The 15178-nt window shown below is 45.0% G+C and overlaps 1 protein-coding gene across 1 annotated transcript in view; it reads left to right on the top strand.

Annotated features, from left to right (window-relative positions):
- coch (coagulation factor C homolog, cochlin (Limulus polyphemus)) overlaps positions 1 to 14917 on the top strand; it is a 16288-nt gene extending 1371 nt beyond the window's left edge. Inside the window, exons 3-15 of the mRNA XM_030044833.1 lie at positions 4676 to 4832; positions 6179 to 6312; positions 7020 to 7088; positions 9243 to 9299; positions 9859 to 10006; positions 10582 to 10685; positions 10880 to 11106; positions 11588 to 11702; positions 12499 to 12642; positions 12889 to 13045; positions 14432 to 14437; positions 14544 to 14638; positions 14745 to 14917. Of these exons, the coding sequence (XP_029900693.1) occupies positions 4676 to 4832; positions 6179 to 6312; positions 7020 to 7088; positions 9243 to 9299; positions 9859 to 10006; positions 10582 to 10685; positions 10880 to 11106; positions 11588 to 11702; positions 12499 to 12642; positions 12889 to 13045; positions 14432 to 14437; positions 14544 to 14638; positions 14745 to 14917 (1586 nt within the window). The remainder of the gene's footprint in view (positions 1 to 4675; positions 4833 to 6178; positions 6313 to 7019; positions 7089 to 9242; positions 9300 to 9858; positions 10007 to 10581; positions 10686 to 10879; positions 11107 to 11587; positions 11703 to 12498; positions 12643 to 12888; positions 13046 to 14431; positions 14438 to 14543; positions 14639 to 14744) is intronic.
- The last annotated feature ends 261 nt before the right edge of the window (positions 14918 to 15178 follow it).

Consider the following 15178-nt stretch of genomic DNA (forward strand, 5'->3'; position numbering starts at 1 on the left):
TGTAACAGCCCCGCCGCGCCTCCAGAGGGCAGCGTGTCAGTGTCACGTTTTGCGTCGCCGCAGCGTCACGACGGCACGCAGGAAAGTTCATGTGTTCGACCGGGGAAATGATGCTCCCTGCGATGATGAGGATGCTAGATAATCTGTCAGAAACAGGTTTGAAAATAGCGAACTTGTCCTTTAAAATGTACAGTGTCATATATCAGATATGAGCCTGTTAGCATCAGACAGACTGGCAGGGCTCTCAGCTGTTATGTGAGATATGAAACCCAACCAAAACAGTGACAACTCCATTTTTCCACTCGCCAACAGCAACAGGGCCGGCGTGCTGCTCGCTGACAGCCTGTCACTTCCTTCTTTATCCGTTTTTTTTTTTTTTTTTTTTTTTTTTTTTTTACCGCCATGTAGTGGATATTAAACAGATGAATATTTAGGTTTCTTTACAGGACATTATGAGCGAAACTCCTGACAATCTGCATGTTACCAAGTCCTTCAGCCTCGTCCTCAAAGGTCAAATCTTTTTTCTTCATTTTTCTTCCAGCAAGGTCAAAAAATCCACCAGTGGGATGAAATAATCCCAGCACAATTGTCGTGAAAATGGTCAAATGTAAAGAAACTGGTGCAAAACATGGCAACTTCAATCTGTAAAGTATTATCAGTCTGAAAGCCAGACCAATGTTGACATCCGTACATGACCCACGCTGCAAAACGTCAAGTCATTCAGTCTCATCTTCAGAGTTCAAAATCTTGTTTTCTCTTCCAACATCAAGTCAAAGTCAAAGTCAGCTTTATTGTCAATTCTACAGTATGTACAGGACATACAGAGGATGCATTTCTCTCAGACCCTCGGTACAGACAATAAACATTTAAGATATAAATAAACATTATCTTCATAAAAGGAAAAGTATATGTATATAAATAGGGGCATGTGAAAAACTAAACTAAAAACAAAGTTATAAATTAAAAAGTAGAAAGGCACAGTAGCAGCAACATAAAAAAAAAAAAAAATCCAAACAGTGCAACATGAATAACAGTAGGGCAAGTCTGAATCTGAATTGAGAAAGCTTATAGACCGGATAAAGTGCATGTGTGCAAATATATAGTTCAGAGCTAATATTCATGGCTTTATATCTGCCGGTGGGATGAGATAATCCCACTTGTTTCCACCGCTGATCAACTTGTTTCCAGAATTTTACATCAGGAGTCATTTTTCAGCACATTCACACCTGAACCCAGAAAACAAATCCTAAAAATCTGCACTGGAAACAAGTGGGATGTATCTCGTCCCACTGGCAGATTTGCACACTGAATATAAGACTGAATATAAAAAAAAAAAAAAAGAAAGAAAGACTTGTGTGGATGAGGGTGTGTGTGCTGCCTGACGGACTCTCCTGGTCAGGTGAAGCGTGGCTGAGGCTGAAAGCTGGCTGCATGCAGGCCGGAGGAGGCTGGTCCTCGCTGAGCGCCGCCGGCGGAGGAATGCGGCGTCGGGATTTCGGTGTCACAGAGTGAACAGAAGCTCCGTGTGTGTGTGCGGCCTCGCGGCTGTATTACATTACTGATCCAGGATGTGTTGTGTAATGAGAGAGAGCCTTTCCTCCAGGCCACAAATAACCTGCTGCTGTGAACAGTGGCCTTTGTTGTACACTGACAATAAACTATAATCCAGATTATAAATATTATTATCACTGCTCGTAGTAGCAGTAGAAGTAGTGGTGGTATTAGCATTATTGTTATTCATTTAACATCTTTATTTAAGTTTATTATCCATTTGAAAGCCACGGTCTTACTTTTCTGAAAGGTTTTATGCTGTAACAGAGATTTTTCAAGCCAGTGGTTTTCAAAGTGGGGTCGGGGGACCTCCAGGGGTCTGTTAAAAGGCGTCCAGGGGGTCCTCAGCAAAACAATGAATAGTTTAATTTCCAGGGCCTCGCAGAGGTCAACTAACTAACTAACTGATTCATTATCTGACTAATGAACTAACAAACTAAATAACTAATTAATTAAATAACTAATTAATGATCAAACTAACTACCTACCTACCCAACTAACTAATTAATTATCTGACTAACTAACTAACTAATAAATTATCTGCCTAATGAACTAACTGATTAATTATCTAACTAATGAGCTACGTAACTAATTAAATAACTAATTAATGATCAAATTAACTACCTACCTACCTAAGTAACTAACTAACTTACTAATGAACTAACTAACTAACTAATAAATTATCTGACTAATGAACTAACTGATTAATTATCTAACTAATGAGCTATGTAACTAATTAAATAACTAATTAATGATCAAATTAACAACCTACCTACCTAAGTAACTAACTAACTAACTAACTTACTAACGATCTAACTAACTAACTAATTAATTATCTAACTAACTAACCAAGTAAGTAAATAACTAAGTAACTAATTATTGAATTAACTAACTGGTAACCTCCAATGAAAACAAAAACAGCTGTCAGATATGCAACAACAACAACAAAAAAAAAACGAAATCTTAAAATTAAACATTAAATAAAAAATTCTGAAACTTAACATTCAGTTCACAGCATCACAGCTGTGATGCAGCGCTGAGGAACCACACATCTGTACGCCACCGCCGCCACCATCACAACCGCCCGCCACCGCACGGGCTGAAGAGACGCAGTGCATTCTGGGAAGCTGAGTATAACCAGTGAGCTCACGTTGCAGAATCTGGTTTCCATCCGGATGTTTCTCATGACGCAAAATCCACAAACTGCAGCTGAATGCTCCTCATCTTCAGCCTGAGCTCCCACTGAGGAGGAGGAGGAGGAGGAAGAGGAGGAGGAGCTTCCTCACAGTGAGAGTGACGAGGGCAGCAGCCACAGGAAGTGCTTTGTATTTTCTTATTTTCAGTTTCCTCCCCGGTTAAACAAAAAAAAGGTAATCATCACGGAGAGTGTCGTGGTCGAATCTGATGTCTGAGGTGACAGGATGAGGTGAGTTTGACAGCGATGAAGGAGTTTCTCTGTTCATCTGCAGGGTCTCTCACCCCTCTCTCTCTCTCTCTCTCTCTCTCTCTCCCTCTCCTCCAGGTGTGACTGATGTTTCAGCTTCATTGATTATTTCTCTGCAGTTTTATTTATTTTGATTGAATTAATTTTTAGTAAACATCCACAATACAAAGAACAGACAACTTGTAGACGTACAAACAGTTGCACTTGTTTTGACCTACAGTATATTCTTTTCAAATCTGCTCTAAATCCTATGATGTCATTCTTCTGCCTTGTTGATAATAATTGTCATGAGAGGCTTCCATAAACATGAGCAGCACATATCATGTACGACACCATGCGGATCCCCACTGATTTAACATTACAATACCCAAAGTATTCGCTTATTTTGTGGCTTATACCTGAGCAATAAATACATTTCGAGAGAAGGAAAAAAAACATAAAAACAAACAAGTGAACTAGGAATAATATATTTTTTCTCTGCTGTTTGTCTTTCAAACTTCATTCCCCCCCCGCTCTGTGTTTATATTGAGCTTGAATCATTTTTACGTCTGAAATTTCAAACTGAGCTCCCCGTCTGTCCGAATCGACTGAACAGATGAGGAGCTTCTTTCATCCTGAGGAGAGTCGTGGAATTGAACGCCCCCTTTTTATGTTGTGTCATTAATCTTTTTGACTTTTACAGGTTTTGTTACTGAATATGAGTCACTTTCGTCTCTTTAAAGGCCCTCGCTGTATCGTTTATAACTGTCAGTAAATCACTGTCAAATTAATAGATGTGCTTTGGTCGCGGAGGCGGTCACTGCAGCTTTACTGGCGTCCCTCCACATTAAGACCACATTTCCCATCAGCCCCTTTGCTACCCCCCCACCCCCCCCCACCCCCACCCCCACCCCCCATACCAATCCAACTGCTGCCTGTAATGCTCAGTTTTTCTTTTTGTCACAGTAATAGAGGTGTATTAGAAAAGTTGCTAAAATATTTCATTAGCATACTGAATGAAAAAAAGATAAGAAAACAAATATCTGAATATCAGGCAATGTTCAAAATATTCAGAAAATTGTAATGGGCTACTTTAGTTTCCGAGGATTAAAACACACACCCCCCCACACACACAAATGGAAGTTGATTAATCAGTAATAATGATGAATTATAATGATCAGTTAATCAGTTGATCTTTTGAAAAATGTGCAAAGTTTTCTTTCAAACGTGAGATAAAGACTCAGAGTCGACACATGAAAACAATTTAAACTGCTTGCTGCGGCAGTGGGCGTGGCTTAGACCTAATTCACTTTTCAGGCCATTCAGTCAAAAGGGGGCGGGGCCTAACACACAAAGTCATTAGCATAACAGCACAACATTTTAGGTTGTGCTGTTACCCCAGTCTGAGGAAACACATATAAACTTCTAACTACTTAAACCACGCCCGCTTCTTCCTAGGCCACGCCCACTTTTTTTTTTTTTTTTTTCAGTTTCTCCAAAGGAGGCCATGTGGGGTGTCCTCTGACTCGGCGTGAGGCTGCCAATAAGATGGTTGCCACATGGCCACGCCCACTTCCTGCTGTGCCCTTTATTCCAGATTCTAAACCAGAGCTGTGAGCTCTGCTGGGATTGGAGCGCACCAACATGTGAACCTTTCTCTCTGTTTAAACACCTCCTCTCTGTGTTATTTGTTTGTTTCAGTGGCGTACCCGGTGACCTGCGGGACCCGTGCCGCCGACCTGCTGGAGGATGGTCAGGTGGTTTTGTGCCCGCCGGACTGCACCCAGTGGCGAGTGTCGGTGTTCGGCACCAGCGTCTACGCCTCCGTCTCCTCCGTCTGCGGAGCCGCCGTGCACGGGTAAGTGCACGTTTCCTAGCCTCTTCTCTGTCTTTACCAGCAGAGACAAAAAAAGCTGCTCTGGGGGTGTGGGGGTCAGGGGCGGAGTCAGGGGCGGAGTCAGAAGCACACGGGTCACAGCAGCCCACTCTGTAGTTTTCCAGGCAGCACACAGTAATGAGCAGAGAGTCCGGCTGTCTGCTGAACTGCTGCAAAACACCGACACCACGAAGGAATGTGCAGGAATGAAGGATTAACCCTGAATGACCCTGACTCTCCTCTGCAGGGGGCCGGTGGGGTCGTGGGGCCCCGAAGGGCCCGACAGACCACATCAACTCCTCCCCTCACCCATGAGCTTTGCCTTCACTTGTCACTTCCACAGTTATTGCAGTTTTGTATTTTCTATTTTTCATCAGTGTTTTTTAATTTTGTTTTCAAGTTTTGTTGTGAATTCAGTTTAATTTGAGTTTAGTGCTCAGAGCAGGTTTGCTGGTTCCAGCTGACTTTTACTCAGTTTCACTCACAGGCGTCAATTATGTCTGGCAGCTGCCACACCTGGAATCAGGTTTCTGCACACAACCTGCTCTCATTCAGGTTCATTAGTCTCTGAGATTTGTCTCCAGCTGCTTTAGGTCAGAGCTGAACAGCCTGCAGTACAAATCATGTCTGTGACTGTAGGGAAAAAATGAATTCAAACATTTTACTGAGGAGTGACAGCCTTAGTGCTTTGAAACTACAATAAGTTTGCTTATTTTGTGCCACATTTGCCTTTTAGTTTTGCTGTGTTTTGAACAGCAGTTGGTTACCTGCCAGAAATTAGCCTGTGATTTATTTGGAGTTTAAACAAATGACTAATGATAATCAGCCCTCCGCTCTCCGTCCATGCTGCTGAAATATGAACCAAAACACATCCGATGAAAGCCGTTTTCTCTGCTCTCTCTCTTGGTCACACATCACCTGCAGAGATTAGGTGTTGTGAATGTGAAGGGGAGCTGTATCTGTCAGCTGGGTCAGATGTGTGTGTGAGTGTGTGTTGGTGCTGATGTTTATTGAAAATACCTGTTCTGACAAACAGTGGCCAGATTAGAATAAAACAACGAACTCCCACTGACACTGACAGCAAGAACAACTCAACTCCAACTCAACATTTTCACACAAGAAAAAGTCAACTGGGACCAGAGAACCCACTCTGGAGACTCAACTGACACTAAACCGGACTGAAAACAAAAATCAAAAATCAAATCAAAAAGCTAATGAAAAAAGCAAAGCTGCATTAAGTGTGTTTGGTGCAGTGACAGCAGAGCACGATGTTACAGTAAAACAGTAAAACAGAGTGTGTGAAGCTGCGCTGTGTCTCCGTCCTGCAGGGGGGTCATCGGCCCCGCCGGGGGCCCCGTCAGGGTCCACAGGCTGCACGGACGCTACAACTACATCGGCTCCTACTCGCACGGCATCCAGTCGCAGGCCCTGTCCCGCTGGCCCGCCTCCTTCAGCCTCACCCGTAGGTGGCGCTGTTTCACTGAACATTACTTTCAGTGTTGTAGACTCTGCTGCTGTCACTCTTTTATGACGGCACATCAGGGCCAATGTGGGGAGAAAAGTTATGCCGCTGGGTGAGGGAGGGGATAATATTCTGAGAAAAAAAAAATCAGAGATTGTAACATCACAAATTTATAAAAATATGCATACATATAATTTTTTTTGTTTGTTTTGTCCATGGCTCCACGTGTGCTGCCCCCTGCTGGCCACATCTCAGGCCTGCAGCTGATCCCCTCAGCAGATTCTACTCTGACATGGGATTCAGGAACAAGGAGATCCTGCTGATCTGAGCCCAGAATCAGCAGATTGTTTTCTTCTGAATCGGCCCAAGTCACAGCAACGTCTCTTCAGAGTCCAGATGCTGAGGAGGAGATTGGGGTTCTGGACTCAAACCAGCAGGATTTCCTTCTGACTGAATCCCACAGGAGGAGGACAATTAGTTTCACTGTTTTTTTTTTGGGTTTTTTTCCAAATTTGTGACCTTATAATCTTCATTTTTTTTTTCTCAGAAATTTGTGAGCTTTTACTTGTAAATTTACCACTTTCTCCCTCCAGTGGCCCAAATACACTGTTGTGCTGTTCAGCAGATTCTCCACTAAAACAGTTTTTATTCTTCCTCTTGTGTGTATGTGTGTGTGTGTGTGTGTGTGTGTGTATGTGTGTTACCAGAGCCTAATAATGTCCCAATGGAGCTGACCAGTGACTCCAGCACCACAGCACTGCCACCTGTCAAGCCAGGTACTTGCAATACTGCATTACAGTGGTTCTCAAATGGGGGTCCGTGTCCCCCTAGTTGTATGTTGGAGTACTGCAGGGGGGTACATGAGATTTTTTTTAAAAAACATAATTTCAGTCATAATTCCTACAACAATTATTCTTATATCATGTAGAAGTGTAAGTTTGATAAATTATATGTAATCTTCAGTTCTCCCTCTGGGTTCCTGAAGGTGTCAGATGTGTGTGTTTGTGGTTTCAATCTGCTGCCGTGGTTGTCTAGTGAGGACGTTTGTTCGCTCTGAGCGGGAAGATGAGACCAAATAAATCCAGAAAGTGGATCAGTGGTTGAAGCTGGAAACAAGGCGGAAGAAGAGAAGAAGAAGCAGAAACACAAACAAGAGAATCTGCTCAGCATCAGGTTGTTGGTTCACACTGATGGAGCTGAACTGACCCTCTGACCACAGGAGGCTCAACTGGTCAGGACCAACTGGACTGACCCTCTGACCGCAGGAGGCTCAACTGGTCAGGACCAACTGGACTGGGAAAGATTTCAGAGAGGACCATTACTGAGAACAGAGAGCATATAGAGAGCATATAGTTTTTTTTTGTTTTACAAATTTTTAATGCTCATATTTATACATAATGCACATACTTTTCTACAACTCAGATTAATGCACAAGTAGGATTAATTTACATATTTATACATGCCACATATCCTTTTTTTTGATACATTTCTAATGCAAATACAGTATATTAATATTTCTTACTTCTTTTGTATTATTTCTAATTTAACTTTAGCTTATTTTTTGAGTAACTGCAACTGACCTGATTTCGCCTCAGGGATCAATAAAGTATTTCTAATTCTGCAGGCCTGTGAACGGTCTCTGGTTTACAGTTACCATGGCAACGACACGGGCTGCCACAACATCAGGTCAGAGCGTCGCATACAGATACACAAGCCATCTCTGCTCAATACACCTCAACCACATTACAGTGTTATCTACAGTGTAACGTTGCCCCCTGCTGGTCGCACACAGCGGCCGCAGTTTGGAGAACAGAGACAAACGGAGAGAGAGAGAGGGAGAGAGAGAGAGAGACGGAGAAGGGAGATGAAGAGGAAAAAACAAACAACAGAGAGAAAATGTGAAGAGAGACAAGAAAAAGTGACAACAATGAAGAAACTGAGCTTGATACTGAGCACTCTTCAATCTCAACAGAACGGAACAGAACAGAACAGAACAGAACAGAGCAGAATGGAACGGAACAGAATGGGATTAGTGAATTAGCTCAGTGTGAAGTGGGCCCAGTCATGTTCCGTGTGGGACTCCTTCCAGGTGAAACTGCAGCTGAATCAGTTTGTTGCTTCCTGCTTTAAAGGCCCATTCAGAGCTTTTATGTAAGTGTTTAGAGAGGAAGGTTCAGGTGTGCACACAGGCAAATAAAGGTGCCAGCTGGAACCAGAAATGGTTCTTTGGAGTGATGGCACAGAAGAACCACACAGAGCCTTTTAGCAAGAGGTTCTTTAGAAACCATTTCTGTAGATGGTTCATTAAAGACCCTCCAAAGGTGCCTCCAAGAACCATCAAAAAATGGTTCCTTTTGGAACCAGAACCTTTTCTCTTCAGTAATTTTTCAGAATAAAAGCTTCTCTGAGCGTTTTAAATCAGCTGACTGTGTGCATGTTGAAAACCAACATGAACATGTTGGCCGGTTCTCCACTTGCTTGTTCCTTCACTGGGTTCCAGACGAGCTATTAAAAATGTTTTCTGATGGTTTATAGAGCGAGACATTAATCCATTCACTGAGGAAATAATCTGCACATTAATCCACAAGGAAAAGAATTGTTAGCTGCTGCCGCCACCAAATAACTCCAATAAACATGAAGAACCTTTAGCACTTTAAAGAACCACAGAGAGTGTGTGGAGAACCAGCCCCTAAATAAAGAGGTTCTTCAGCTGCTGATGGTTCCACAGAGCAATTTGAAGAACCTTTTAAGAACTTTTATTTTTCTGAGTGTGGGCAGCAGCTGTGGCTGTCAGAGAGTCGGTGCGGCTTTTTGTCTTTAAACCAAACACAACAGCAGCATGATGGTTTCACCAGGCCGCCTCTTTACCTCAGCTGACCGCAGTGTGTGTGTGTGTGTGTGTGTGTGTGTGTGTGTGTGTTCTGTTGCAGCAAAGAAACCACTGAAGAAGCCATCAGTGAAAAAAGCTCTGCCAGTGGCAAGTAAAGGTACTCTGTGTGTGTGTGTGTGTGTGTGTGTGTGTGTGTGTGTGTGTGTGTGTGTGTGTGTGTGTGTGTGTGTGTGTGTGTGTGATAAATTTGAATAAAACTTTTCCTTTTTTTTTGGTTACATGTCATTTATTGCTTCACTTAAAAACACCTGAATGAAATGATTCAGACAGAACTCACTGTGATTAATTTAGCAATATTTACATTATTATATTAAAGAATTGAGTGGAAATCATGAATTACAACATAAATTAAATTGAATTATTAGTTATAGCTTCAGAATAAAAAAACAAAAACAAAGCATTTGTCTGTAAAAACAAATCTACTTCAGAGAAGGGGATTCTGGGTAAATGAGATTATCTGAGTTTTCCTCTTGGGGATCAGTAAAGTGATTCTGATTTCTGATTCTGATTCTGATTTTCAATTCAAAATCAATTCAGTGTTGATACGTTATGAGGCAAACTGAGAAACCTTCAGCTGAGGTTTAACTCAGAGAATAAACACTGGGCTCTTGTGTGTGTGTGTGTGTGTGTGTGTGTGTGTGTGTGTGTGTGTGCAGAGTGTAAGATGGACTTTGCTCTGCTGTTGGACGGCAGTAACAACATCGGGAAGCGGCGCTTCAACCTGCAGAAGGGCTTTGTGTCGCGGCTGGTCACCTCGATGAAGCTCGGACCGACGGGGCCGCGCATGGGCGTGGTGCAGGCCAGGTGCAACACACACACACGCACACACACACACACGGAGGCCAGGTCATGTTGCAGGATGTCTGGGTACTGAACAAGGTTATTATCCTCAATGAAAACTAACAAAAGAATGAACATGAACTAATAACCTGAAATTACAGAGAAAATATCTTTAGTTTATGATATTAAATTAGTTAAATTAGTTATAATGATACTGTGATTCTGGGCTAAAATCAGCAGGATTTCCAAAACTAAAGATAGATAGATAGATAGATAGATAGATGGATAGATAATTGTTTTCACTTTCTGTACAGCCATGAGGATTACACACACATTACAAAGGGACGACCAACCAATACCATAAACATAAATTTGATTTTATAATTTTTTTTCTCATAACTTTGTGAGTGTATTGTGTGTATAAGGTGTGTGTGTGTGTGTGTGTGCGCGCGCATGTGTGTGAAGGTCTTTAGTTCTTCTTCATCTGTTTATTCCTGTCAAAGTGTTTCTGGTTTTGAATCATCTGTGGTGTTGACAGTGTGTGTGTGCGTGTGTGTGTGTGTGTGTGTGTGTGTGTGTGTGTGTGTGTGTGTGTGCAGTGGCTCTCCCAAGATAGAGTTCTACCTGAATAACTTCACTCAGCCCAAAGACATGCTGTTAGCCATCAAGGAGATGCCTTTCCTGGGAGGAGAAACTAACACAGGTAACACACACACACACACACACACACACACACACACACACACACAAACTGACTGACTGATCGGTCTCTGCTCTCTGTGTCTCATCTACTAAAGATCCTCGTCATTGGTTAATTGGCTGATTGGTTAATTGGTTTTGTGATTGGCTAATAGACAGCTAGTTGACAGATTACTCACCTGAACACTAATTGGACAGGTAAGGCCATAATGCACACGGCTGAGAGCTTCTTTGGGCCGGAGCGCGGTGGGAGGCGGGGCTACCCACGGGTGATGGTGGTGCTGGTGGACGGCTGGCCGTCTGACGACCTGGAGACGGCGTCCACGCTCGCCAGGGAGTCCGGCATCAACGTGTTCATGGTGTCCATCGCCAAGGCGACGCCCGAGGAGCTCGGCGCCGTGCGGGACCCCGACTTCATGAAGAAGGTAGCCGCCCTGCGACCAAACGCTCACCTTCACATCCTCTTCCATTTAGATTTGCACTGACCCTCATGTTAATGTTGACATTCATTCATTCATTCATTCATTCATTTCAGTTTCTGTTTATTGATTTTAGACTCTCACTGTGTTTGTGGATATTTAGTGATGAACTCCGGCTTTAATTATGATTTTTCTTCTATAAAGTGATTCTTTAATGTTTTGGAGGTGAGTTTGTTTGAACTCCTGTGATTTATATCTCAGCTGGGAATCTGTGGCACAGCTGCAGAGCTGCAGATGTGTTGCGCTTGTTTTACGTCTCTGTGCTGCCAGATGGGTGGAGTTTGTTATGAGTGACAGAAAAAGGATCACAAGAAAAATGAGAAAGTCGGTTTAGTCTGTTGTTTTCTGACACGAGGGGCTCCACCCCTCTGGCACTCCAGGCCAGGTAAATCAAACCCCCCCTCAGACTGCCCCCTCCCCTCCCCAGGCGGTGTGTAAAGATAACGGGCACTTCACCTACAGCATCCCCAGCTGGTTCAGCAGCACCAAGCACGTCAAGCCCCTGACCCAGAGACTCTGCTCCATGGAGGGCCTCATGTGCAGTAAGACACCTGTCTGTCTGACACCTGTCTGTCTGACACATGTCTGTCTGTCTGTCTGTCTGTCTGCCTGTTTGTCTGTCTGTCTGTCTGTCTGCCTGACACCTGTCTGTCTGTCTGTCTGTCTGTCTGTCTGCCTGTTTGTCTGTCTGTCTGTCTGTCTGCCTGACACCTGTCTGTCTGTCAGTCTGTCTGTCTGCCTGACACCTTTCTGTCTGTCTCCCTTACACCTGCCTGTCTGTCTGTCTGTCTGTCTGCCTGACACCTGTCTGTCTGTCTGTCTTTGACACTTGTCTGTCTGTCAGTCTGTCTGTCTGCCTGACACCTTTCTGTCTGTCTCCCTTACACCTGTCTGTCTGTCTGTCTGTCTGTCTGTCTGCTTGACACCTGTCTGTCTGTCTGTCTGCCTGACACCTGTCTGTCTGTCAGTCTGTCTGTCTGCCTGACACCTTTCTGTCTGTCTCCCTTACACCTGTCTGTCTGTCTGTCTGTCTGTCTGTGACACCTGTCTGTCTGTGACACCTGTCTGTCTCTCTGACACCCGTCTCTCTCTCTCTCTCTCTCTCTCTCTCTCTCTCTCTCTCTCTCTGTCTCTCTGTGACACCTGTCTCTCTCTCTGTCTGTCTGTAACCTAATCCTAATCTTAATCTCACTGTAAACAATCTGTCTCATTTAGCTAGCGTTAGCTAATGAGCTCAGAAGCTAACATTCACTTATCACACAAACATCACAGTAGCTCATGGATCTGTGTGTGTGTGTGTGTGTGTGTGTGTGTGTGTGTGTGTGTGTGTGTGTGTAGGTAAGACCTGCTACAACTCGGTCAACATCGGCTTCCTGATCGACGGCTCGTCCAGCGTCGGCGATGCAAACTTCCGGCTAGTCTTGGAGTTCCTGGCTGCCATCTCTCAGAGCTTCGACATCTCAGAAGTGGGATCTCGAATCGGTCAGCTGATCGGGACGGAGCTCACTGATTGGCTGCAAACTGATTGACTGACTTTTTTAAAATTTTGCTTAGCTCATTTGATTGGTGCCTCTATTGGTTGGATGATCACATGGTTTGGCTGGCTTTGATTGGTCTGTTGGGTCGGATAATGAATGGATTGATTGATTGATTGATTGATTGATTGAGTGGATGGTGTGTCTGGTTGATCGGTTATGTGACTGGGGTCCTCGTTCACCTGGTTCTCAGGTGCGGTTCAGTTCACCTACGACCAGCGGATGGAGTTCGGGCTGTTCGATCACCCGAGCAAAGAGGCGGCGCTCAACGCTCTGAGGAGGATTCCCTACATGAGCGGAGGAACGGCGACCGGCGACGCCATCACCTACACCGCTGAGAACCTCTTCAGGTAACCACGCCCACCTGAGCCATGACACGTGTGTGTGTGTGTGTGTTTGTCCCCAAAGAGATCTGGCCTGGTTATTTTCTGATTGCTTAGGCTCTATCTTTTTTTGCAAACTTCGACACTCTCGCAAAAGCAAACAACTCTTGCAAATCTCAAACTATTTCAATAACTTCTGTTTTTGTGTCAACACACACACACACACACACACACACACACACACCTACACACAAGTGGCAGACTCTAGAGCGGCGGAAACGTGTTCTGCAGAGCGACCAATCAGGCGTCTCCATGTGGTGGTCTGATGGACGAGTCTGGGTTTGGGGAACGCCAGGAGAACGTTCCCCGCCTCCAGGAGAACGTTCCCTGCCTGAGCACATTGTGCCGACTGTGCAGTTTGCTGGAGGAGGGGTCACGCTGTGGGCTGGTGTTTCTGGGCTCGGCCTCGGCCCCTCAGCTCCACTGAAGGGAAATCTGAACGCTTCAGCTCACCGACACATTTTGGACAATTCTCTGCTTCCAGCTCTGTGGGACCAGTTTGGGGAAGGAAGGCCCTTTCCTGTCCCAGCATGACTGAGCCCCAGTGCACAGAGCAGCTCCATAAAGGCGTGGCCGGCTGAGTTTGGGGTGGAAGAAGTTGAGCGGCCCGCACAGAGCCCCGACCTCAACCCCATCCAACACCTTTGGGATCATCTAGAACGCAGACTGGGAGCCGGGCCCTCTGGTCCAACATCAGAGTCTGAGCTCACAAAGGCTCAAAACTCCCACAGACACTCCAACATCTGGCAGAAACTCCCACAGACACACTCCAACATCTGGTAGAAACTCCCACAGACACTCCAACATCTGGCAGAAACTCCCACAGACATTCCAACATCTGGTAGAAACTCCCACAGACACTCCAACATCTGGTAGAAACTCCCACAGACACTCCAACATCTGGCACAAACTCCCACAGACACAGAAACTCCCACAGACACTCCAACATCTGGTAGAAACTCCCACAGACACTCCAACATCTGGCAGAAACTCCCACAGACACTCCAACATGTGGCAGAAAGCCTCCCAGAAGAGTGGAAGCTGTTCTGCTGCAAAGGGACCAACTCCATATTAATGCCTCTGGGTTCAGGATGGAGCTCAGAGAAGCTCCTGCAGGTGGAGGTGGACTGTAGTCCATACAGTGTATTACATCAGAACTCACTCCCATACAGATACACATTACGACAAAAATCCCCTCTGTTCACGGTGGTGCCTGGAGGACGCTCCTGCATGTGTCTGGCTTTGTGAAGACACTCAGGAGGACTCGTACATCTACGATCGTTTTCAAAGACGTCTTTGGCTCAGACGTTATGGGAAACTCCTCGTGAGCTGAACAAGGTTCATGAGGTGCAGTCCAAGGTGGAACCCAGCTGCCACTGCGAACGATCTGCTGCTCCAAGCCTGAACCGAGAGGAGAGGAGCAGAAAACACTAAAATAAACCTTCTTTCATTTGTTTGCACTCAGGAGGGCGGGACCAGGCCGCAACTTCCTCATCCTGGTGACAGACGGCCAATCATACGACGACGTCAGAGGGCCCTCGCTGGCCGCACAGAGACAAGGTATGTGTGTGTTTGTGTGTGTGTGTGATGCTATAGAGTGTGTCCAGTTTAAGTCTACATCCCCTCGCTCTGACTCCTCCCCCCTCCCCTGCCTGCCAATCTCTAGGCATCACCATCTACTCAGTGGGCGTGGCCTGGGCGCCTATGGATGACCTCAAAGCGATGTCATCGGAGCCCAAGGACGCCCACACCTTCTTCACCAGAGAGTTCACCGGCCTCGCCGAGCTCGCCCCGCTGCTGGTCCGAGGCATCTGCCGAGACTTCAGCGAGGCCAACTAACACACACGCACAGACACACACACACACACACACGCACACACACACACACACACACACATACACACACATCACATCATACATATTGTATATATACACAGTAATATGATACATACATATGCTAACACAAGCCTCCATACATGTACATATATGCACAAACACACAAACACACACACACACACGAACACACACACACACACACACACACACACACACACACAAAGAAGCCACGGCCAAGAAAAGATTTGTTTTTATTTAATAAAA

Source organism: Myripristis murdjan, chromosome 22 (genome assembly GCF_902150065.1).
Source record: "Myripristis murdjan chromosome 22, fMyrMur1.1, whole genome shotgun sequence".
Lineage (NCBI taxonomy): Eukaryota > Metazoa > Chordata > Actinopteri > Holocentriformes > Holocentridae > Myripristis > Myripristis murdjan.